The sequence below is a fragment of the Prinia subflava genome, chromosome 3 (assembly GCF_021018805.1).
Source record: "Prinia subflava isolate CZ2003 ecotype Zambia chromosome 3, Cam_Psub_1.2, whole genome shotgun sequence".
Taxonomy (NCBI): domain Eukaryota; kingdom Metazoa; phylum Chordata; class Aves; order Passeriformes; family Cisticolidae; genus Prinia; species Prinia subflava.
Genome location: NC_086249.1, coordinates 20,589,968 through 20,612,286, shown reverse-complemented (window position 1 = coordinate 20,612,286; position 22,319 = coordinate 20,589,968). Strand labels below are relative to the sequence as shown.

The following is a 22,319-nucleotide window of genomic DNA, read 5'->3' as shown; positions in this document are numbered from 1 at the left end:
ATTTTATCAAATCTCTACTTTACATGTGCCCAAGCTGGATGCCCAGTCTTCTGACAGATTCCCCCAGCCATGAGGTGATTCTACACTGACACCACCTCCCATCTCCTCCAGACTCTTCCCAGGCTCTGCATCCTTGTGTTTCCATCTCCTGATGGCAGCAGTGAAGTGCACAGGGCTTGGATGAATTTGCCCTCTGGTTACAACCTCACTTGAAGTTGGACGTCCTCATTCTGTCCTGGCCCCTGCTGTGTTTTAGCAGAGCACAACCAAAGGTACACAAGAGCAGAGAGAATTTGTCATCCACCCATGCCCTGCTCCCGGCTGAAGCAATCCCCTGGATTTACTCTGGCACAGTTCCCATGTGTGTGCCTAGCACCCACTCTCTTAGACCACAGTCTGATGTAACAGGGGCACACCAGCCTTTAACCCAGCACTGGCACTGCAGATAAACCTCAGGTTTAAAGCACTGCATGTCACTGATCTGGGAGCATTTCTGAATCTCCCAAATTAAAATGGAGTGTAAGTTCAAGTCTAAACTAGTGAGACAACAGAAAGACAACCAGAAGAGAATAAAATGCTAGAGTTCTTCCCTTCCTCCAGGGAGGAATGGGGGCTCTGGCAGAGCTGTGTGTGAAGCCCTGGGCTGGTCCAGCTGGAGGCTGCAGGTCAGGAGTGAAATTTCAGTAAGGAGCAAATAACACCTAAGAAGTTCTATAGAAGAAGAACCACTGACATCACAAAGAATTAATTTGTATCCAAATGTTTCTGATGAAGTCCCAGCAAAAAATTGGGAAAAAAATTAAAAATTAGGCCCCTGTACCAAATACAGTAAGTAAGTACTGCTGCTGCCAGCAGCTGTGTGCATGAGGCAGGCAAGCCCAGAGAAACACCAACAAGCCTCACAAAGTCTCGAAGCAGCTGCCTGTGGTTTGCAGGCAGTAAACACTGTCGCCACCCCTTTCTCCCGCCCACATTCCAGCCACGAGCAGCCCGATCTCCACCTTGGTTTTGAAGCCAAGGGAGGAACAGGCGTTGAGTCAGGGCAGGAGTTGCGTGCACCTTCGGCTCTGGATGAGAAGGAGAAGGAAGACAGCAGGAGCAGGGGCGAAGGGGGTGCCGAGGAGTGGCTAAGCTTTCCCTGGAGGAATTCGACCTGCAATCAGCTATGTGGAGGATCATTTTCCTGTGGGGCTGCATCCTTCTCCTGCCCAGCACGGCTGGAATGCCTGCAATGCTGTAAGAACTTCACTGCTTTGGAAATGTGCTCTGGTCTGTGAGGGATCCTGGTGGGGGGTGGCAATATGACAGAAATGGGACAAAAGGCTGAAGGTGAGGAGTGTTTTTCCAGAGAGGTATAATTTCTCACATTCCCAAGGTTTTGCTTGGTTTCCATGTGTCCTTTCCCCACATTTCCCCTGCAAACTGGTTCTTCCTTTGATGTAGATCACGTATTTCAGCAAGGACTCAAGCAGAACAACTCTGCCAGTTTCTGCATGTGCTTAATTCTGACCTGCCAATACTTCATGTCTCCGACTGTGTTCCAGAATGTGTTTGCTTTGGGCTAAGCCTTTCTTCCCAGAGTCAGAGGGCACAGTTTAATAGTTCAGCCAGCAAAGCTGAGTGTCTTTATGGAGTGAGCAAACATGAGCCCAAGTATCTGATGGGGATGCTCTAGGTAAAGCAGTGTGTTCGTTTAGGCTTGGCTAGCTCTGCTCCCTCCACACCTTTTCTCAGACCTCTGTCAAGGACAATTCTCAGCACAGCTTCCCTTCATATGCCTTGTCAGGGATGCAACTCCTGTTCCAGCAGGCACTGCTATGGTATCCTGGCTTGTGAACTCGTTCTTGCTGTTTTGAAGGCCTTTGCTTTTGCAGCCGTGGCACAAGTGCAAGCAGAAGCATGACTGTGCTTGAGCAGTAGATGTTACAGTGAAAAATATGGCAGTGGGTTGTAGCTGGGTTCCCTCCTGCTACATGTGGCATGGCATACACAAGCCTAGTTTTAGAGAACTTCTGCAGTGGGACTACTTCCTCTGGGACATGTTCCATAGGCTGACAAGCTCCCACACAAAGGATGTGCTTTACTGCTGTCTGCTTGCCACTGTTAACCTTCAGCATGAAGCTTTGCTTTGTGGAAATACCACTTGTTTCAATAGGCTATCTGCTGTCCTGCCTGTATTCCATTTTTGTTCATAGATTCATGATCCAGCTTGGATCTTGGGACCCTTGGATGACAGCCCCAGAGATGTTCTTTCCTACTTTTACAGCTCAGAAGGCAAGGGCAAGGGATGAATTTATAAAGGGATGTAAGGAAATGTTCCAGAGTAAAGGATCATTAAGAGCAAGGGGGGTATGGGAGGTTTCAAGCAGTGAATTTTCAGTGTTCATCCATCCTTTGGCACAAGTGGCAGGAGGGAGGTGCCATGAGTCAGCTCAAATAGGAAAAACAAAATGCTGTTGGTGTGTGTTTTGAGATCCTCAAGGGAGCTTGGCAGGACTCAAGTGTGACAGCAGTCAAAGTCTGCTGGCCAGCAGGACTTTGGCTCCCTCTCACCAGGGTGCTGAGCTCCAGCTGAAAACTGCCAGCAGGTCACCTCCCTTCCTCCTGCTTTTCTGATCTTTCCAGGTCCTGCCCTCTGCTTCCTGCAAAACATGCTGCTGGCTGAGCCTGTCCAGAGGCAGTGAGTGGGAGGAGACAGTGATAAGAATTTTGAAATCTGCTTGAATGTTGGCTTTTTTGTTGGTCCTAGATGCTACAGTACAGTAAGAGATGAAAAAGAAACTGAGAAAAGCTTTTTGGTGTTATGGGTGCAGCTCAGAGTAGATGCAGAGATGAGAGAGCAAGTAGAGAGCAAATAGGCCAAGAGTGTCAGGACATGAAGTGAAGGTGCTCATGAGTCTGTGGCTGGGACATGAAGCTGGGACACTGGGTCCCTCACACAGGGATCTAGGGCATCTTTTCTGAGCCCAAGAGGAAAACCAGCCAACAAAACCAATGGTGATAATGTAGTGTGGTTCAGTGAAAACATTGAAGACTTGGGAAACCTGCAATAGAGGAAAGCTGCTGCTGATCCCTTGGGTGACATGGGGAGGTCCCTTCTCCTTATTTTCACTTTCAATTTGTAAAGTAGTGTAAAGCAGACTTTATAATTTTATATGTGCATGCAGCATATAGGGCTGCTTCAGTGTCTGCATCACCCATAGATGAGAACAGTGTCATGTCCCACTGGTGTCATGACAGCAGAAAGAAGAGACCAGAAGTCTTTTAGGAAGTACCTAATACAGGTCAAAACCTCTTAGAAAGTCAGTTTAACGTGACTTCTTCTTTCTTCTTTCTTCTTTCTTCTTTCTTCTTTCTTCTTTCTTCTTTCTTCTTTCTTCTTTCTTCTTTCTTCTTTCTTCTTTCTTCTTTCTTCTTTCTTCTTTCTTCTTTCTTCTTTCTTCTTTCTTCTTTCTTCTTTCTTCTTTCTTCTTTCTTCTTTCTTCTTTCTTCTTTCTTCTTTCTTCTTTCTTCTTTCTTCTTTCTTCTTTCTTCTTTCTTCTTTCTTCTTTCTTCTTTCTTCTTTCTTCTTTCTTCTTTCTTCTTTCTTCTTTCTTCTTTCTTCTTTCTTCTTTCTTTCACAGAAACTATGCTGTGGCAATACCATCTCAGCTCTACTACCCCTTCTCAGAGACAGTGTGTCTCCAGCTCAGCAGAGAGAAAGCAGACCTGATCCATGTGTCCGTCACCTTGCAAAGCAGAGCTGGGAATGAGACTCTGATCGCTCAGTCCATCTCTCAGCTCCCCTTCTTTCATTGCACAAGCTTCCAGGTGAGGAAGATACTTTCAAGGGTCCTCACTAGGGTGGATATTGCATGAGTTCTGCTCTTGCTGGGCAGGAATGCAAAGAATTGTGTCTTCCCATAAGGACATCTTAATTGGCCAGTGAATCTTCTGTTTCGGTCTGCAGAGGTCTGCCAGTGTCCTTCCTGCTGTGTAGCCCCACTAATATTTTCCCCTTCTAGAACACTTTTAAATGTTCTGTGAAGTCTTTCCAGGCAAGAAGAACTAGAGTAATCCGAAAATAATATAATAATTGTTATTCTAAAAACCTCGGGTTCAGTGGATGGATCCACCCTGAATGATGTTTATAACTATACCTGCAGGTCCCTCCTCCTGTTGGAAGCCCTGATGAAGTGGCTTTTGTTGTTATCACAGTCATGGAAAACAACTCAGAGTTCCAGAAGAAACAGAAAGTCCTAATCAAGCACGCAGATAAGAAGACTTTTATCCAGACAGACAAACCTGTGTACAAACCTGGACAGATTGGTATGGACACAATGCCATTGCCTTGTGAGAGAGAGAGTGGTCCACAGGCCACAAAATGTGGGGTACTCTCTAGTCCTCTGAGCAGGACCTGCTCAGGAAGGGAGGTGGGCCACAGGCTTCCTTCTAGGCTTTGAGGGGTTTGGGAATATCTCTCTCCTATGTCAGCGTGCCATACGCCACTGTGAGCAGGGTTTGTGTATTTTCCTGGATGCGTGAGAAAAGATTTAGAAGCCAGAGGATTACACTCATGATTGCTCCAGTCAAAGCCATGACTGTCTGTCAGGGCCCTAAATCCCTCTCTTTCCCACAGACCTCCTCAGGTGAGGATTGCAGTCCTACAAGCCCCACCACTGTCCTAGCACAGCTCAGGTCACCACAGGGTTCAGCTGTTTGCCCCATGCTCTCCACACTTTCCACTGAGATGACCTTCACTGCAGGCAAGACTCAGTGGCCCACCACAGCTCCACTGTCCAGAAAAATGCTCTTTCCCAGCCAGCCTTCCCAGAAAGCCCCACACTGCCTCTCATAACACCTTTTTTTTTCCTAGCAGGCTTCCAACTCCTAGCAGGGCTTTGGCATAGGCCTGGGAGTGGATGGCTCTATCTGCTGCCTGCATCCTCTCAGTGAAGCAGTGTACACACCTTTCTCAGCCATGTGTTCTTGTTACTTCCTATTGAGAGACTTGATTTCATTTCAGCCAGTCCTGTTTTCCTTTTGCTTTATAGTCAAGTTGCGGATTGTGACCTTGGATAAGAACTTTATTGCCAGCAGTGAAACCGTAAGTCAAGAGGAAAGATACCTGAAGTCTGGAAGTGTTATGAGCTGCCTGCATGTCTTCTAGATCAGTGCCCAGCCCAGGAGATGTGTGTACAGATGATCTCAATATTGCTTTGGGTGCTTACAAAGAGTGTTGGGCACCACCTGCAAGACAGGAGCTGCTCATGATGTTGGGTTATGGGAAATACCTGGGAATTGCTTAGAGAAGACTGATGAATGGCTGGGGAACTAAAAAATACCAGGGAGGTGGATGATAACTTACCTGAAAGCATCCCACCAGTAACTGTTGTTTCCTCCCCACAGCAGCGCCTGGTGGAACTGAAGGTAAAGCTCCTACTTTATTGAAAGTGATGAACTCTTCTCACCTTGGGGAAGACACAGGTTTGGAGATGGTGGTAGGGAAATATGGATGCAGAAAGTCAGTTACCTCAGAATGAGTGGGAACAGTCCTTGACTGCTTGTCCTTCCTTCATTCCATGTCAACAAAAGTTTGGCAGAGCAGTGTCATGACACTGATCACACAGGGATCTCTGCAGTAAATGATGGGTGCCCCTGAAAACCAGCAAACCTTCCTAGAGTGGTTACTGGAATTCTAGTCCCTCTAGCCTATGAATTGAAGCCTTGTGAAAATCCTAAAGTTTCCTTAAGGAGACTTTTATATTTACCATATAGAAAACAAAAGTTTGACCAGTTAGTGTTGTGGCTGCACAACTAGAAACACTTCCTAAAGCAGCTTTCAGGCTACTACTCTTAAAATCTGTTCAGTGTAATCACTGTGCTGAGGAAAGACTCCTGATAGTGGTGGTGGGGTTTGTAACACCCATGCAGAGAGGTCAGAGTCCCAGCAAGGAATGGGCTGTAGTTAATGTACGTCATCCCCAGCAAGGAATCATGACATAAACGCATGGTTTCTGACACATCTATGCAATACTTTATGCCAGTTTGTGCAAACATAGCACTCTGATCCAGCTTCACCTTTTCCAACAGCAGTGCCCGCTTGTTCCACGTGAAGTACCCATCAACTCATCACAAAGCTCCTACTGGCTGGGCAGGGTGGCTGTACCCAGGGTTCTCCATCCTGCCCTCCCAGGACCAGCAGAGGAGAACACTGTCCTTCATGAGTGGGCCTCAACAGTTCTGCTGCAGGGAGTCCTGGACTCATTTCCCCTTTCTTTCCTGGGGATTCAAGACGTCTCTCCCTAGAAACCACTCCCCAGTAGCTCATGCCTTGGGCAGAATGTCTCCACAGTGACCTTGTGGGCTGTGCCAGCTCAGGTGACCACAGAGATCTCTAAGAAGGACCACTTCTTTCCATTAGTGAGACAGGCAGGCAGGAAATAAGAGTTTTGCAGCAGTCAGAGATGGCAGTGCCACCAGGGAGCAATGATATGATAGATTTACTTTCTCAATGAGACAGGGAGAAAAGTCCTTTCCTCTTTGAGCTTGGACTCCCCTGAGCACTGTAGCTGTGCTGTAGACCTGGGCTCTCAGGACAAGAGAATATGTGGTCACAGCACACCGAGGTATCTTGGACATCCTGCAAAAGTCCTTTTGCTCTGGAAAATAACTGCTCTCTACTGTATCTGTGCAGGACCCCAAAGGGAACCGAATTGCACAGTGGCTGGATGTTTCCCCTGTGGGAGGCATTGTGGATCTGTCCTTCCCGCTGGCCGCAGAGGCACCGCTTGGAGAGTACACCATCAAAGTGCCCGACCTCACACGCACCTTCAGGGTAGAGGAGTATGGTAAGAGCCTCAGGGAGCTGGTGGCAGCAGAGAAAGGTGTATTGACAGCCTCCAGCCCCCCAGGCACACTGAGCTGGATGGGCCATGCAGCTGTGAACAGCTGTGCTGGTTGTGCTGTCTCCTGGGAAGTGCAGCTGCCTGCCCATAGGTGTAACCACTGACCTTCACCCAGGCCCACTGGCCTTGTCCTCCCCCACGTCCTGAGGATGGGACTGAGGCAGTGTCCCACAGCTGTGCTCTGGGGAGGAGACTCAAGCTGCCTATTCCCATCCCATTCTTCTAGCTGGGCTGTGGGTGTATTTCTACCAGGCCCTGTGCTGGTGGTCAGGGAATGAAAGGAGAGATTTTTTTCTTCTGTAGACAACCACTTAGGAAGGATTGGAGCAAATTAAGTCTTTCTATTCTCACTGCATTATATTTCTCTTGCTTTCACACAGTGCTGCCCAAGTTCAGTGTGTCCATCCAGATGCCTCAGGTGGTCACCATCCTAGAGGAAAGCTTCCCTCTCCACGTCTGTGGCATGTGAGCTGACTTATTGTGCAGAAGGTGCATTTTTACTGGTTTGAAAAATGCACAGCCATCAATAACTGAGCTCAAAATGGTCTCTGCCAACTGTACCCCCACCCCAAGGGTTGGTACCCTGGCATCCTTTGCTAAGTAATTCTCCTGGACTCTCACCTATCTCCATATTTGCTCTCCCTGCTTTCTCTGTGAGTCTAAAAGTGTGGCAGTGCATTCCCTGAATGTAGCATGTGCCCTACAATACAGCACCTCTGCTGTATTCATTAGTGACAGTGTTGTAGGAATAATGGCACAGCTTGTGGCCAACACAGTGTCCCCTAGCCCTGCCTGGTGGGACTAGTGGTGACTTGGAGAGGACTCACCCACCACTGCCTTCTGTCTCAATCTGAAGAGGTCATTTGTACTTTTTGGCCTCCCCTGCTGATGAATATACTGCAGGCTGCTGGGCTGCATAGCTGCAAACCACAGGATGGAGCTGACATTACTCACCCTTGGGCCAATGTTTCTGTGTGAGTCCTCTGTGCTCCCCTTGCCAGGTACACCTACAGGAAGGCAGTCCGGGGCAGCGTGCGGGCCGTGGTGTGCCGCAAACACATCCGCTATGGCCGGAAATCTTCCAAAGCCAGGCGCAGCATTTGTAAGGAGTACACTGGCGAGGTGAGCACGTGAGACACCCACCCCTCCTGCAAAGGGGAGGAACAAGAGCAGAGACAGAGTGCTGTTTTGCCTTCATGACTGGTTAACAAATGCAATTTCACATTTCCAGACAAATGAGGATGGCTGCTTTTCCACTGAAGTGAATACTAAGATTTTCCACCGGAAGCATGGTGATAATTATGATTTCAACCTGGAGGCTGAGGCTTTTCTGAAAGAAAGTGGAACAGGTAGAAAAAACTGATTCTACACTTTGTGGAAAGGCTTCTATTTTACACTCATAAAATGTATTTGTCTTTGGGTTTCTATCTATAATATAATTGAGTTCATCCAATCTAGATGCTTGCTCTGGCAGTCATTTTGTTTTGACAGAGATAGGTAAGAGCTGCTTTTTCTTGTCTTCTCATCACATTAAAACATGTGCAGAGGTGGGCCAGGCCAGATTCTCTTCTTCTTAAACCATATTTTAGGACAGTCTATTGGAATGAGATGCTATTCAGAGCAACTAGCAACCAAGGCCCTGACTTTGTACTATTATTAGCTCCTCATTAGATCTATCTCCACATCCCAGATGGGGAGATAAGGTTTCTTATTAGGTTCCCTCTCTCACAAGATTTTGCAAAGGCTTCCTTACAGGAAGATGTTTTGCATCCCCTTGCCAGAAACAGTGACACACATTCACTTAACAAACAACTGCAGTGATTTCAGATGGGCACACAGGACAAGACATCAGCCTGGAAATGACATGGGAAAGGCAAGGAAAATGCTGCCTTCTGGTGACTGCTCTGAGGAGGGAAGGAGAATGGAAGAGGACAATTATGAGTAGGACCATCTTAAAGTGGGAAAGAGTGTTTGAGAACTGTCTGACAGAGACATCCGGATAGACTGTTGTCATTTTGTCACGTCACAATGTAGGAGGCACTGCAGCTGAATGCATGTGTGTTAAAAGACTCCTGAAGTTGCACGGAGAAACTACAATGCCCTACGAGTGATAGTCCAGCCCTTAACTGAGTTCATCCAGTCTTGATGCCTGCCTAGACACGGTGCTCACCTGCATGTGCCTCCTGTCTTTCCCAGGGGTGGAGTTCAACACCACTGAAAACTGCAAGGTCACTTTCGATATCACAACTCTCCAGTTCTGGGGGACAAGCTACTATTATCAGCAAGGAGCTCCCTACTATGGACGTGTGAGTGAAAAGGGAAGAAACATGAAAGCCCAGCGGCTGGGCCTAAGCAGGTGGTAGGCACAGAGGTGCCCAGGGGTCCCCTTGTTCTGAGCTGCCCAAAGCTGCCAGCACAATCTTCTGTCCCAGCCCCTCCTCTGACATGTCTACCAAGAGGTTATCCAAACGGGTGACTGCAGGATCTGTGGCTTTGCCAGATGAGATGGCTGCTGCATAAATGGGGAAGGGTTGGAGAGGTTAAAATTTACACTAAGAGTCCCTTTGAGAACGAGGGACTAGGACTTCTCCTGGCGGAGGTGGATTTTCAGTCCTGAGGCCTCTAATTCTCTGACTGTTCTCTGCATTGTTACAGCTGGAACTCAAAAGTGCCAATGGGACACACCTGAAGAACAAGAAGGTGATTCTTACAGTGTCCTATGGGAGCAGGAAGCAGACCAAAGCCTACTTCACAGATGACACTGGGATGGCCTCCTTCGTCTTAGAGACATCAGCATGGGACAACAGCAGTAAAGTTATACTACAGGTTAGGAACCAGTCACTGCAAACCAGTCTGGAGCTAAGCAGATAACTGGAACTGAAATACATTATAAGGCAGATCCATGCTAATACTTTATCCACATACACCAGATTGAAGCAAAGGGTTCAGTGGTTTGATCCAGGAGCTAATAAGCCACGTTATATAGTCAAATGGGCTTGCTCCCAGGGTGGCAGTAGCATTGCAAAATTTCAGGCTTCAGCCAAAGCCCTAGTAGTGTACAGCTCCTGGTCCTGTTTGGGCACTAGTTATCCCAGCGTGTGGTACAGCCGGCAATGCCAAGCTCCACAGAAGAGGACTGACTGAACTTGGCCTAGGTGGAAGTAAACACCTTACCGTGGGGTAGTTCAGAGCACATTCTCAGTGGGCTTAGTCAGCCTTGGTTTTGGCACAGGAAGAGCTTTGAGAAGTCTTCAGACACTTTATTCTGTGCCACAGGCAACGTCCGAGCCGGAGGATGCGAGCGGTCGGAATGTGAAGGTGTCCTACGGCACCGCCTCGCTCCCGCTGAGGGCCTTCTACTCCTCCAGCCGCAGCTCCCTGAGGATCCAGCCAGGGCAGGCAGTGCCAGCCTGTGGGGATGTGCTGCAGGTCACTGTGCACTACCACATTCTCGCCACAGAGCTGGGCCACGGGGCTGCCAGGGCGCGCTTCTACCACCTGGTGAGTGCGGGGCAGCGCCAGGGAGGTCAGCTCTGCGCCGGGTCTGTGTCAGCACAGGGCCCTTCGCTGGCCCAGAAATGTGGAGCAGAGGCACTCTCAACCCTCAGTCGTGTTCATTACCTTTAGGTTATGGCCAGAGGGTCCCTTGTGCATCATGGCCAAACAACAGTGCTTCTTGATCCACCATCAGGTAAGAGCATCTAACTACCAACAGTCCAACAAGAAAGTCTTTCCAGCCTAGATGGAGGAGAGAAAAGAGATCTGAGACTAACAGGAAACCGCAGAGCTGGCACAAAAAAAACTATAGGAAATATGCTATGCTTTTTCTGTCTTTTAATTTCCTTTTTTTTTTCTTTCTGTTGATCAAATGATGAAACTGTCAGAGTTTATCTACCGAGCAGGAAATTATCAGAGACTTCCAAGGTAACTTATGGAGTCTTTCTGGGCTCAAGTGGGAAGTAATTTCTCTTCCAAGTGCTGTTGCAAGGTGTGTCATGATATAAGGCCACTGCTGTAAAAACCTCCATCCTGGCCTAGCTATGGCCTTCCCAGAAGCAAGGCAGAATAGTTTTTATCCAAGAATCTCTACTGAAGTATTACAGAGGAAGAGCACGTTGCTGCTGTAATCCTTGGACTGCAGACTTCCTTGCATCTTGCCATACTTTTTCAATTTTTCCTTCTTCCTTCAGGTCAGTACAGTGCGGCTTTCAACATCACTCTGCCCACTGACCTCATTTCATCCATGGCTACCCTCTTTGTTTACATTGCCTTCCCTGAGGGACAAGTGGCAGCTGACACCTTCCGTCTAAAGGTCTCCAGCTGCTTCAGGAACCATGTAAGCAGTGCACAAAATATAGAGGGGCAGGTAGGCTGGAGGGTGGCTAATGATCTGCAAACTGGCAGTAGGTATCCAGCAGAATCCAACAACCACAGTTTCCCCTTCACTTCATTTCTCAGTGTCTGCAGTGCCCCTTTCTTCTGCTGTTTCAGGTGAAGCTTGACTTCTCAGACGCAGTGGCTCTCCCAGGATCGACTGTCCGTCTCCGTTTGCAGGCTGCCCCAGGCTCCCTGTGCAGCGTCCGTGCAGTAGACAAAAGTGTCCTTCTCCTGAGGCCAGAGGCTGAGCTATCCAAGGACAGTGTGAGTCACCTCAGTGCTGACCATTGCTGGTTAACAAGGCGTGGTGGATATACCAGCAAGTACTTGAATGGGGACAAGGCATGGTCTAATGAGAAAAAATGAAGGCCAAGATCAAAACCAGCCAAAATTTACAGTTTCTACACAAAGTGGGTTATTCTGTTAGAATAACCCACTGTCAACCCCAGCTACAGCCTGAAGTCACATCCTGGTTAAACTTAGAGTGCTTTACCACAGTGGCCAGCAGAAGGCAAGAGACATCCATCTCCTGAACCGATTCATGACAGTGCTCTGAAAAAAGGAGTCGTGTTAAAAAGAATGCCAAACATGGCATAGGCTCCACATCTTTGTTCCAGCTCACATGAACCAGACTGTCCTTCCATTCACAGAGCAGGCTCTAAGTGTGTATTGGCAGGGTTCCTTTCCTCCTCTTAGACCTTGGTCTAAGGACACCTGAACTGTCTCTTGATGCTATCTTGGTGGATCCAGGATGTGTCTTCAGTCAGACAAGAAGCTGTCCAAAGTCCCCCCCCATGCAGGGAAGGTGTCCTTAGTGTTTGCATTGAATTCACAGGTTACAATTATTAAGCTAGGAGTGGCCACAGCTCTGCAGCCATACCCCAGAGGGGCTCATGTTGTTCTCTAGTGCTATACATCCAAAATTTGTGGAGGCTCTCCAAAAAATTCAAAACCCTTGGGGCTGGTTTTTGTGTCAGGCAGGATCTGAGCTCCGCCTCTGAGGTCACAGGAAATCTCTGGATAGAAATGAAAATCTTCCCACCTCTCACACAGACCTGTACTGTTTTCATTCTCTCTCTACAGGTGTATGATATGTTCAGCTATGCCCAGGAGCAGCTCAGCACCCTCACAGATGTCTACAGTGACTACTGCACTATCCACAGGAGCCCAGGAACCACTGATGCCTCTCAGACTGCCCTATCAGCAGGAATGAAGTCACCATTCATGTACAACAGATACTCTTATGCAGTGTCCCAGCCAGATGTTTATGAACTTCTGAAGGTAAATCTAATTTCCAGAAAGCCTGAAATATCTGAGCTGAGCCCTTTTGTATCCCAGGTCAGCACTGGGTAGCTTCACAGATTGTCTTTCCTGTAAATGCTGGTGACTTCACAATCTGAATTTGCCAAGCTTCTGAACTAAGAGGTCAATGACACTCTATGCTCCCAGCATGATAAATTCCCATTGATCAGGCAGATTCCTAGAACCCAATTACCCATTAGTCCCCTTTAGACTTTCTAGGGACTGGAAGCAGAATGATTGTCAGCCTGTGTCAGAGAAAATTGGGAAAGCAAAGCACCTGAGAGAAAAGGGGGACCCAGGAAAAGGAGAGAAAGAAAGAGTAGTAGAAAGGAGTGGCAGTGAAGGATAAAGAAAAGCCTGGGCTAGGGTGGGCAGCTAACTGTGGTGCCAGGATAATGACTTTGTGTACAGGCATGCACATTTGAGCGGTCACCCCCACAATCCTTTGGCATGAGGACCAGGCCCTGGGAGTGGGACAGTTCTGCCTTCTCTCCTGATATAAATTTGTGGGGTGTGCTGAGCTGCAACACAGAGTAGCTGTGACATGCTGGAAGGTGGGGGAAGAGACAGACCCTCGGACACAACAACACCTGCACAGAAATACACCTTCTTTTCTTCCCCTTCTTTCCTCCAGAATGCAGGTCTAACATTTTTAACCAGCCTTAAAATCAAATCTCCAATTGAGTGCCGCACCCAGACCACTTTTGACTACGACTACATGTGTACATCTCGATTTTTGCTGTTTCTTTGGAGAGCACGGGTAACATACGGGCTGCACACGGGCAGCTGAATGTGCAGTGTTCTTAGGAGCTGGGGATGTCTTACAGAGACGAGTGGGAGGTTGCACAGGAGATGTGCACTGCAGGGAGAGGGGAAAGGCCCTGGCATGAGGATGCACTGAAGGGACAGAGGGGTGGCTGCAGGGTTCAAACCTATTTGGAAGCTTCAGCTGCTGAGCAGGAAGATAATACAGTCAAGGAGGGAAATGGGGCATCTGTCTCAGGAAAGAAAATCTGTTTGTAAGACTAGGAAAGGTCTTTCTGGAAACCAGAGAATGAACCAGGATTAGCATTGGGCAGTATCTAGGCTTTTCTGCAGGGAATGAGAGCAAAACTGTGAGCAGGTCAAATGTCTCATGGAGGAGCACACACATATTGGAATCCCCCTGGCCTCCTGGGTTGTCTTGTGGAAGGCAATAATGAAGTTGAGGGCATCTTGGAGAGGACAAGGGGGTTTGGGCTGGGAGTGGGAGGGATGGAGAACTGAACTCTATCCTGGTTTCACAGTTGCTCTGCCTTTGAATGAATGCTTGCATTCCCAATAGCTTTTGATGAGCTGGCAGACTTGGAGAGCTTGTACCTAGAAGCAGATGCTGCTGTTGAAGCTGCTGAGGCAGAGCACACTGAGCTGGGCAGCGACTCAGCGCCAGCACGTACCTGGTTCCCAGAGACATTCATCTGGACCCTGGTTCCCATCAAGTGAGTAATCCATGGGCTGTGGCTCCACAGGCCTGCAGACTTTCTACCAGACACAGTAGAGGGAATGGGCAGGAGCAGACAGGCCATTATTGCTTTCAGTGCAAAAAGTAAAAGAGGGATGTATGAAGAAATGGATAAGGACAGAGAAGTTTTGGTTTCCTGTCTCTGCCTGAGATTTTCCAAATGCTTCTAGGAATTTAACATCACACACTCTTGATGTAAGAGGATGTAAGAGGCCTCCACAGATCCATAGCTCAACATTCTACATAAGGCAGGTCCCGGTAGATCAAGCTGTAGCAAAGTACTCTATATCCCCAAGGATGGAGATTCCTCAAGCTCTGTTTCTGTGTTTGACCACCCTCATGGTATTTTCTTATGTGAGGTCAGAATCTCCCATGTTCCAGCTGTGTGTTTCCTTTTACCTTGTCAGTATGCACCTTAGAAGAGTCATGTTCCATTGTCTCCACACCTTCCCAATAGGAAGTGTCACACTATATTCCATGGCACAGACTGGGTGTTTACACAGACCCCTGTGAGCCCTCTGTGCCCACACAAAAGAAGAATTTCAGGTGCAGCACTGCTCAGAAGCAATTTTTGGGTTGCATTTTCCTCTCAAGTCATTCCTTGCCCACCTATTTGCTATCCTTCCCATAGCCCTGTCCTACTTGCCATGAATGCCCACGCCTTCACATGCACTTCCATTTCACAGTCTGAATTTCTGCATTCGTCTTCCCAAGAGAAACCTTTCCAGGGTGAGGACAACCTCTTCCACTCTGTTTTCTCCTCAGTGACTCAGGGGCTGCTGAGCTGGCTGTCACAGTACCCGACAGTATCACAGACTGGAGAGCCATGACCTTCTGCACCTCGGACAGCCAGGGGCTGGGAATCTCAGAGGCCACCAGCCTGCGGAGCTTCAAGCCCTTCTTTGTGGAACCCACTTTGCCCTATTCTGTTTTCCGGGGAGAGTCATTTCCCCTGAGAGTCAAAGTCTTCAGCTATCTAAAGCAGTGCATGGCGGTGAGTGGCTCCCTCCAGGCTGGTTTGGAGCAGAGGAATGTGTGGAAACTGCTTTGCTAATAGAGACCCAGACAAAGGGTCTGCTGTTTAGGCACTGGGTGAAGGACACCAGAGAAGTTGTTCAATTTAGTTCCACACAGAGCCATCACTGACCAGCTTATCCCTCCCCAGAAGCCAAACCTTACATGACTGCATGTCCATGGGACACTGCTGGTGTCCCACAGATACTGCAACAGGCCATCATCATACTCACCCCTGGCTTCTGGGATTGATTGTTATTTGAATCAAAGACCTAAATGGAAAAACACAGCAGCAGCAGCTCTGTAAGCCGAACTCCCTTTTGTTTCATCTCTAGCTCCAGCTCAGCCTAATGGACTCCAGGGATTTTGAATTTCTGCATGAAAATGTCAAGTTCACTCTTTGCCTGTGCCCTGATTCAGCAAAAACATTTTCCTGGGATGTGAAGGCTACAAAATTAGGTGAGGGGTCAAGGGAGCGTTAGGGGTGGGAGGCACTGATAAAGCTGCTTGAGGAAGCCAGAGCGGGGCTGGAAGGGAGACTGGCCTACTGTGCAAAGTATGAGTGAGCAGCCCAAGGCTGAGAGAACTAAAACATAGGCATAGAGGTGCCAACTGGCCTCTTGATGTTTTGTTTTTTAGGGAAGGTGAATTTCACTGTCACTGCTGAGGTGATGGAGCAGGGAGATGTTTGCATGGAGCATACAGCTGTTGTGCCAGAGTCTGGAGGAAAGGACACAGTGGTTAAACACCTGCTGGTGAAGGTCAGGCTGCACTGCAGGGTTCTGGCAAGGTTGGAGCTGGGTTGGGCTCAAAACAGTCTGGTGGGTGGCTCTAGGAAGGAAGAGTTAGCTGGGGAGGTGGGCACATTTCTCAGGGGGACTGGTCAAGAAGCAATTCTAAGAGTAGATGGGATTGGAGATCCTCCACTGGAGGGGACAGAAATGTCAGAACTGCTTACTGACAGGGCAATGGGGTCAAAGGCCATGCAGCAGCTTAGAAACCTGCTTCCCAGTACAACTTCACTGTTGGCATGGATATCTCTGCTGTCTGTGTTCAGCCCTTTGCCAAGGCCCACAAGGATGGAAAAGGTGCTTTGCACAAAGGTGGGGTGCTGCACAGCTGCTCTCTGATTTTACTGCTCTCCCTTCTGAGCTGACCAGCCTTTTCCCTACCAGGCAGAGGGGCAGCTGGAGGAAAAGACCCACACCTCAATCCTGTGCCCTGAAGGTAGGTACAGAGACCCCCAAATACTGTCTTATTGAGACTGTGCTTGTGCAAGGAGATCAGATGGAAGCAGTTTGATGCTTGAACAGCTGTAGGACTCTCTGGAGGTGTGTAGGGAGCAGAAAGTCAGGGATTTTGGAACTTTTATGGGTAGGCAAAGCCATTCAGCCCTACCCAGTACTAAAAGCTCCTGGCAACATCAATCCACAGTCTAACCACATCACAGACCCTCATCAATGGGTGGCTGCATCTCTGTGTCATCCTCTCTTTTGAATGCTGATTTCACCAAGTGATGACGTGATCTCACACCTGTTTACACCATCTTCTGGTGGACACCTGTGACTCTGCCATCTTCCTCATGCCTGTTGTTCTGATTTTTTTGCCATTTACAGGAACTTCAGCTTCAGAGACAATCTCTTTCACTGTGCCGGAGAACATTGTCCTTGGGTCAGAGAGAGCCCACATCTCTTTCTTAGGTGAGTTTTTCGAAAAGTCTTGGGAAATAATATTTTTCCCTGCAGGACACATCTCTTCTGGTGCCACTGTGTCTTCTTTAGCAAACAAAGTAATGAAAGGGAATATGTACAGCAAGGTGTGGTGCTGTCTTCCAGAGCAGTATCCTATCTCTCCTATACAAGTGGCACTGGATGGTTGTACAGTTTCACCAAGCCAGGGGAAAGACAGCCAACTACCATATCACTGTCCCTAGTCTACAGGCATCACATTAGCAGAGGTGAACTGAGATCAGTCTTAGGAAGTTATCTGGAGAATCTGTGAGACCAGAATTATTTTACACACAAGAATGTGTATGGTTCCCAAAGCTGTGGTTCTGTCCTACAGGTGACATTATGGGAACAGCACTGGACAATATAGGTGAGCTTCTCCAGATGTCCAGTGGCTGTGGTGAGCAGAACATGGTTCATTTTGCCCCAAATGTCTTTATCACACGATACCTGGAAGAAACAGGACAGCTGACTCCAGAAATCAAACAGAAGGCAATTGGCTATCTGGAAAGCGGTGAGTGGATTTCTGCCTGTTAAGCTGGTGATGTCCACTACAGTACTTGTGTGGAAGGAGCCTCAGCAGAGGCCTGGTGCTGAGCAGGATTTGTGCAGCATCGCTTGCCTGACATCCTGGCAATTGCAGCAGCGTAAATCAGGCTGGTGCATGTCAGCAGAACAAGCGGCACACGGCACCCCTCTGCTAAATTCCTCAGAGATAACACTCTCTGTAATGATCAGCAGGATTGGTGGGGCAGGTTGGCATCTGGAGAACAGGACAGGCACACAGCATCTTCACTAGCCCCAGCCTCTTCCTGCAGGATATCAGCAGCAGCTCCTGTACAAGCACACAGACGGCTCATACAGTGCCTTTGGGGAAGGAAGTGAGCCAGGAAACACTTGGTAAGCAACGATATCCAAACATAACTGAGGAACAACAGTTTGACCTGGTCAGGCTTGAGCTGGCTTGGATTTTTGTCTGGGAAAAGTGAGGCAGTCGGAAGGTGTGGAGTTTTGAACAGAAAGTGCTCCTGAGACCTTTTGGAAGGTGTCGTGGCTTAAGCCCAGATGGAAATTAAGCACCACACAGCTGTTTGCTCAACACCATTATCATGCCAAATCCAAAACATGGTACTGTAACAGCTAGTGAGAAGAAATCAACTCTGCTCTAGCTGAAACCAGAGCAACATCCATCTCTTACTTCATAACATTTATGTCATGCCAGGTTTCACGTTTCCCAATATGCCATCATTTTCCCTATTTATCTGTTTTGATAAATATACAATATATTCCTTTTAGTCTATGGAACACCTCTGTCAAAAGTGACAATGAACTAACTTGAAGTACCACGTTGGATTGTTTGTTCTTGGGCACCCTAAACAAGGCTGATTCTGAAAACTTGGCAACAAAGGCATCGTCTTTACAGGTTTTCAGAATGCTTGGTGCCCGAACAGGACTGGGAATGGGTCTGAGTAAGCTCACTAAATGTCAGTCCTCCAGGTCAACAAAGCACCCTGTTAGAATTAGCAGAGCTCTGAAGGTCTGAAGAATTAAATTCTTTCTCTCTGGCTGCAGATGGCTCTGAACTCAAGCTTCTTGAGCTCATGTGCACTGCTTCCAGTTCTCCATCTGCACAGGGGCTGTGGCCTGCTGGTATTTCTACAGGGAGAATGTAGTAGAGGACACAGAGGCTTCTGTCTCCTCTTGGAGTTGTGCATCAGTGACAGTTCAGTTCTATTACCTTCTTCCTCCTTTGGCTCTAGGCTTACTGCTCTTGTCCTGAAGACCTTCAGCCAAGCCCAGGACTTCATCCACATAGATGAACAAAATATAAAGGATGCTGCCAGTGCCCTGATTAAAAGCCAAACTCCATCTGGCTGCTTCAAGAGTGTGGGGAAGCTCTTCAACAATGGTCTGATGGTATGGCATGTCCTGGTGGTTCATTAAGTACCTCTGAGCTCCTTCACTTTCTGGTCCAGTTTGGGTGCCAAGAACAAAGGAACCTTGTTTAGGAGGAAGGCTCTGAAGTGCCCAAGGTCACCCTTGGGTGATACTCAGTGTTGCCTAGTCACAGTAACACTTTTTCAAGTTATAAATGGTGAAGGTTTGCATTTGATGATGTGCACTTGGGAACTCACACATGCCCTGCCCTACCTCCATCTCAAAAGCTAACACACGCCACCCTTGCAGCAGAGTTGTGGGAACATCACTTTCCACTGGCATTGAAGTCTGCTACTGAAAATCTTACGTTTGGGTGGGGAAAGGGGAATGTGCTGAGCAGAGGGAGGGAATCTGCTACCCAGGAGAGATTGGGGAACCCTGGCAGAGAAGTGCTCTGGTAAGCAGGACCTTTAAAAGGGGATACCAGTCTTGCCACTTCCTTAGGAGAAGGAATAGGACCAGCACTGTTGCCTGTGCTGGCGTTTGCTAGGGGATCAGAAGGCACTGGAAAACTTCCCCTCTCCTTTTTCATAGCATCCCTCTTCTGTGTTTTGTGGTGTCTGCAGGGTGCAGTGGAGGAGGGCCTGGGGCTGAGCTCTGTGATCGTGGTAGCTCTCATACGCTCGGGGATGCCTCACTCCGTGAGTACCGGCAGCAGGAGCGGGCTCTGTGAGCAGCCACTCACAGGCAGTGCCTGGGCTCTGCCTTTGGCTTACACCCTCTTCTGCACATGTGAAATCTGCATTCCCTCCCCAAACGCCCTGCCTGTAACGAGAGTGCTCTCAACTGTATCCTAGGACCCAGTTGTGGAGAAAGCTCTGAAGTGTATAAGGGGCCTGGTCAATGCTGACACTGGCAGTCCCAACCTGTACAGCCTGGCACTGGCTGCAAATGCCTTTGCAGTGGCAGGTGACAAGGCCCTCAGGCAGAAAATCCTCAAAAGATTGGATAAGGCTGCCATAATATCAGGTACCAAAGACTGTGGTGCAGGAGGGAGGGCCACTTGCAGAACTGTGTGAAAATCTCTGGGTTGAACAACCATGGGACTAGAGGGCAGGGGCAGGGGTTGGGGGGGTGTGGGGTGTGGATGAATACTGCCAGAGCTTTGTGTCCAAGGCTTGGCTATCCAAGCCTCAGTGTGCCAAGCTGTCCCAGGTTGTATCCACACTGTGAGACAGATTGTCTCTGTGGATGCTCTCACAGTCCTGCCCTCCCAGTCACCCAAACCAGGGGAGCTTCACAGATATTGTGGAGCTCCTCCCCAGCCCGCAGGCCTAACGTTTTGCTGGGAAAAGCAGGGTGTGGGGAGCAAATAGAGAGCTATGCACGTATATCTTGTCCAACTCTATTATGTCCAATGTATATGTTTGTTTAGTAGCTATATACAGGGGCTAAGTAGAATTCCAGGGTCACTAGATACAGCCACACACTCCATGAATGTTCCCACTCCACCTCTAGGTGACCAAATATTCTGGACTCAACAATCCAAACAGGAAGAAGATTCCCTATCTTGGTATCGAGCTCCATCTGTTGATGTGGAATTAACATCTAGTATCCTTATGGCTCACCTTACAAAGTCAAGTTTGTCATCAGATGAAATCAAAAAGGCATCCCAGATTGTGTCTTGGCTTACCAAGCAGCAAAACCCATATGGAGGCTTTGCTTCAACCCAGGTAATGCCTTTGAGCCATCATCATCAGATTTGATGCTGGTTTTTTGGGAGCAATGAGTTCTAACAGCCCATAGTAAAAAAAGAGGAATGAATAAATTAAAAAAGGACGTATGGATTTACAGGTCCTGGGAGTTATGGATAATTCCATGCTGAAAGCCAAAGGGAAGAGCTCAACCCCTATTGTGCTATAGCTGCAGTATGAGGGAGGAAAAGGCTAAGGACCAGGCATGCATAGGAAGCAGGAATCCTACTTTTCCTGATGTTTTTCTCTTTCTTCAGGACACGGTGGCTGCTCTGGAAGCCTTAGCCCTGTATGCAACCAACATCTTCAGCAAGGATAGCCCTGATCTTCAGGTTTCTCTCACTTCCAAGGGGTTCAGCCAAAACTTCCAAGTAGACAAAAGCAATCGCCTCCTGCTACAGACGGTGGAGCTGCCAGCCATTCCCCAGGATTATACCCTGCGTGTGCAGGGCCACGGGTGTCTTTTCCTGCAGGTAAGCCCAGCCAGGAAGAAAAAGTCTGTCTGGTGAAAAGCCTTGAAGCCAGAGAACATCTTACCTTGCTGCTTAGCCAACAGTGAAAACAAACTGCTGTAGTAACTTGCAACAATCTGGGCTTCAAGGCTGGTGGGGGTAACTGTGGTCCAACAGGAAGGTAACATCTACTCCCCAAGTGAAATCTGGATTATCTCCATCAAGCCAGAGCAGCTCCTCTCCTCCAAGAAATCCACCAGGAGCAGTGCACTACTAGCAGAACCTCTGCTTCTGCCATATGGTTTTCTCTTACACCAATACAAGACAACAAACAATAGCTGAGTCTAGACAAGAATACTCTCCAGCAAAAAAAAAAACAACCCTGCTATTCTCTGCCATCCAGCTTCTTTCTGTCCTGGCAGGCCATCCTGCGGTATCACATCCCTCCACTGAGGAGCGAGGCCACCTTTGCCGTATCTGTGCAGACGGAGTGCGCCGTGCCCGATGCCACCCGCTTCCCTGTCACCATTCGTGCTCGGTAGGAGACACTTCATTGCCCCTTCCCTCCCCTGTGCTGAGGGGCTTCTGGCACCACACCAGCCTCTTGCTGGCAGGGCTCCCCTTCCTCTTTGGGTCCAAGTGCTGAGGTGACGCCAGTGTGCTCTTCCCAACTGGGTGAGAGGTGCACAGCCCCAGAGGGGTGGCTCAGGCTCTAGTCCTGCCTTGTCCCATGCCCCTCACCACAAATTCTCCCAAGGTCTGTGGGTCTCACCCCCTTCCCAGATTAGGTCTCAAAATGCTAATGCTGTGAAGGTCCTGCGGGACTGACACATACTCCTAAGTGTTCCCTCCTCTGCTCCTGGCTGACTGTCACACCACTCTCCTCTGCTGTACTCCTGCCTGGCTGGGGACAGAACTGCCAAGAGAACAGGCATAGGATGTGATATTCCCTGACATGCCTAAAGGAGGTAACACCAGAAGGCTTCCAAGGAACTTATTCTCCTTGGCACAATAAAAGCGAGATCAAGGGAAGCACAAAGATTTATTACAGTACAGAAACAGGTATGCTTACAGGAGAAACTGGAAAGAAAGGCACATTCCTCCACCTGAGTACCAAAGCTGGGCTGGAGTATCTGGAGATCATGGCTCAGAAAGTAACATTAGTGCTGTCCCCTGGGTTCCTGCTGCAGCTACACAGGGAACCGTGTGTCCACCAACATGGTCCTGATCCAAGTGGAGCTGCTGTCTGGATACAGCCCCGTGGCAGGTTCACTGGAAGAGGTGAGACTGAGAATTAGTGTCCAGCTGGGATGGGAGCAGTGTTGGATGTTTGTCATGCAGGACTGTATGCTGAAATGTGATCATTCCTGTGGGCAGAGAAACAGGGTTATTTTCTTCCTAAGAAATCCTTGTACTCAAAGTCTCTT

General features: G+C 48.5%; 2 protein-coding genes across 4 annotated transcripts in view; one reads left to right on the top strand and one right to left on the bottom strand.

The window, feature by feature from the left end:
- The first annotated feature begins 998 nt into the window (after window positions 1-998).
- The window catches only part of LOC134549006 (alpha-2-macroglobulin-like protein 1), a 24,941-nt gene continuing 3,620 nt past the window's right edge, over window positions 999-22,319 (top strand). Inside the window, exons 1-32 of one of the 2 annotated variants that reach the window (XM_063394329.1) lie at window positions 999-1,236; window positions 3,624-3,810; window positions 4,146-4,308; window positions 5,034-5,086; window positions 5,389-5,409; window positions 6,677-6,830; window positions 7,268-7,352; window positions 7,889-8,009; window positions 8,119-8,236; window positions 9,084-9,193; window positions 9,543-9,713; window positions 10,164-10,388; window positions 10,515-10,578; window positions 11,078-11,223; window positions 11,379-11,528; window positions 12,348-12,545; window positions 13,201-13,288; window positions 13,891-14,044; window positions 14,833-15,061; window positions 15,417-15,540; window positions 15,721-15,842; window positions 16,257-16,308; window positions 16,698-16,781; window positions 17,146-17,322; window positions 17,627-17,708; window positions 18,569-18,725; window positions 19,313-19,387; window positions 19,544-19,715; window positions 20,205-20,419; window positions 20,698-20,913; window positions 21,315-21,430; window positions 21,819-22,214. In XM_063394329.1, the coding sequence (XP_063250399.1) occupies window positions 1,166-1,236; window positions 3,624-3,810; window positions 4,146-4,308; window positions 5,034-5,086; window positions 5,389-5,409; window positions 6,677-6,830; window positions 7,268-7,352; window positions 7,889-8,009; window positions 8,119-8,236; window positions 9,084-9,193; window positions 9,543-9,713; window positions 10,164-10,388; window positions 10,515-10,578; window positions 11,078-11,223; window positions 11,379-11,528; window positions 12,348-12,545; window positions 13,201-13,288; window positions 13,891-14,044; window positions 14,833-15,061; window positions 15,417-15,540; window positions 15,721-15,842; window positions 16,257-16,308; window positions 16,698-16,781; window positions 17,146-17,322; window positions 17,627-17,708; window positions 18,569-18,725; window positions 19,313-19,387; window positions 19,544-19,715; window positions 20,205-20,419; window positions 20,698-20,913; window positions 21,315-21,430; window positions 21,819-21,846 (4,128 nt within the window). In that variant the 5' untranslated portion in view covers window positions 999-1,165 and the 3' untranslated portion in view covers window positions 21,847-22,214. Of the gene's footprint in view, window positions 1,237-3,623; window positions 3,811-4,145; window positions 4,309-5,033; window positions 5,087-5,388; window positions 5,410-6,676; window positions 6,831-7,267; window positions 7,353-7,888; window positions 8,010-8,118; window positions 8,237-9,083; window positions 9,194-9,542; window positions 9,714-10,163; window positions 10,389-10,514; window positions 10,579-11,077; window positions 11,224-11,378; window positions 11,529-12,347; window positions 12,546-13,200; window positions 13,289-13,890; window positions 14,045-14,832; window positions 15,062-15,416; window positions 15,541-15,720; window positions 15,843-16,256; window positions 16,309-16,697; window positions 16,782-17,145; window positions 17,323-17,626; window positions 17,709-18,568; window positions 18,726-19,312; window positions 19,388-19,543; window positions 19,716-20,204; window positions 20,420-20,697; window positions 20,914-21,314; window positions 21,431-21,818; window positions 22,215-22,319 lie in introns of those variants that run through there. The other variant, XM_063394330.1, reaches the window with a different exon arrangement.
- LOC134549005 (alpha-2-macroglobulin-like protein 1) overlaps window positions 21,916-22,319 on the bottom strand; it is a 25,815-nt gene continuing 25,411 nt past the window's right edge. The window contains exon 36 of one of the 2 annotated variants that reach the window (XM_063394325.1): window positions 21,916-22,259. The gene's annotated coding sequence lies outside the window, so the exon portion shown is untranslated. The remainder of the gene's footprint in view (window positions 22,260-22,319) is intronic. The other variant, XM_063394326.1, reaches the window with a different exon arrangement.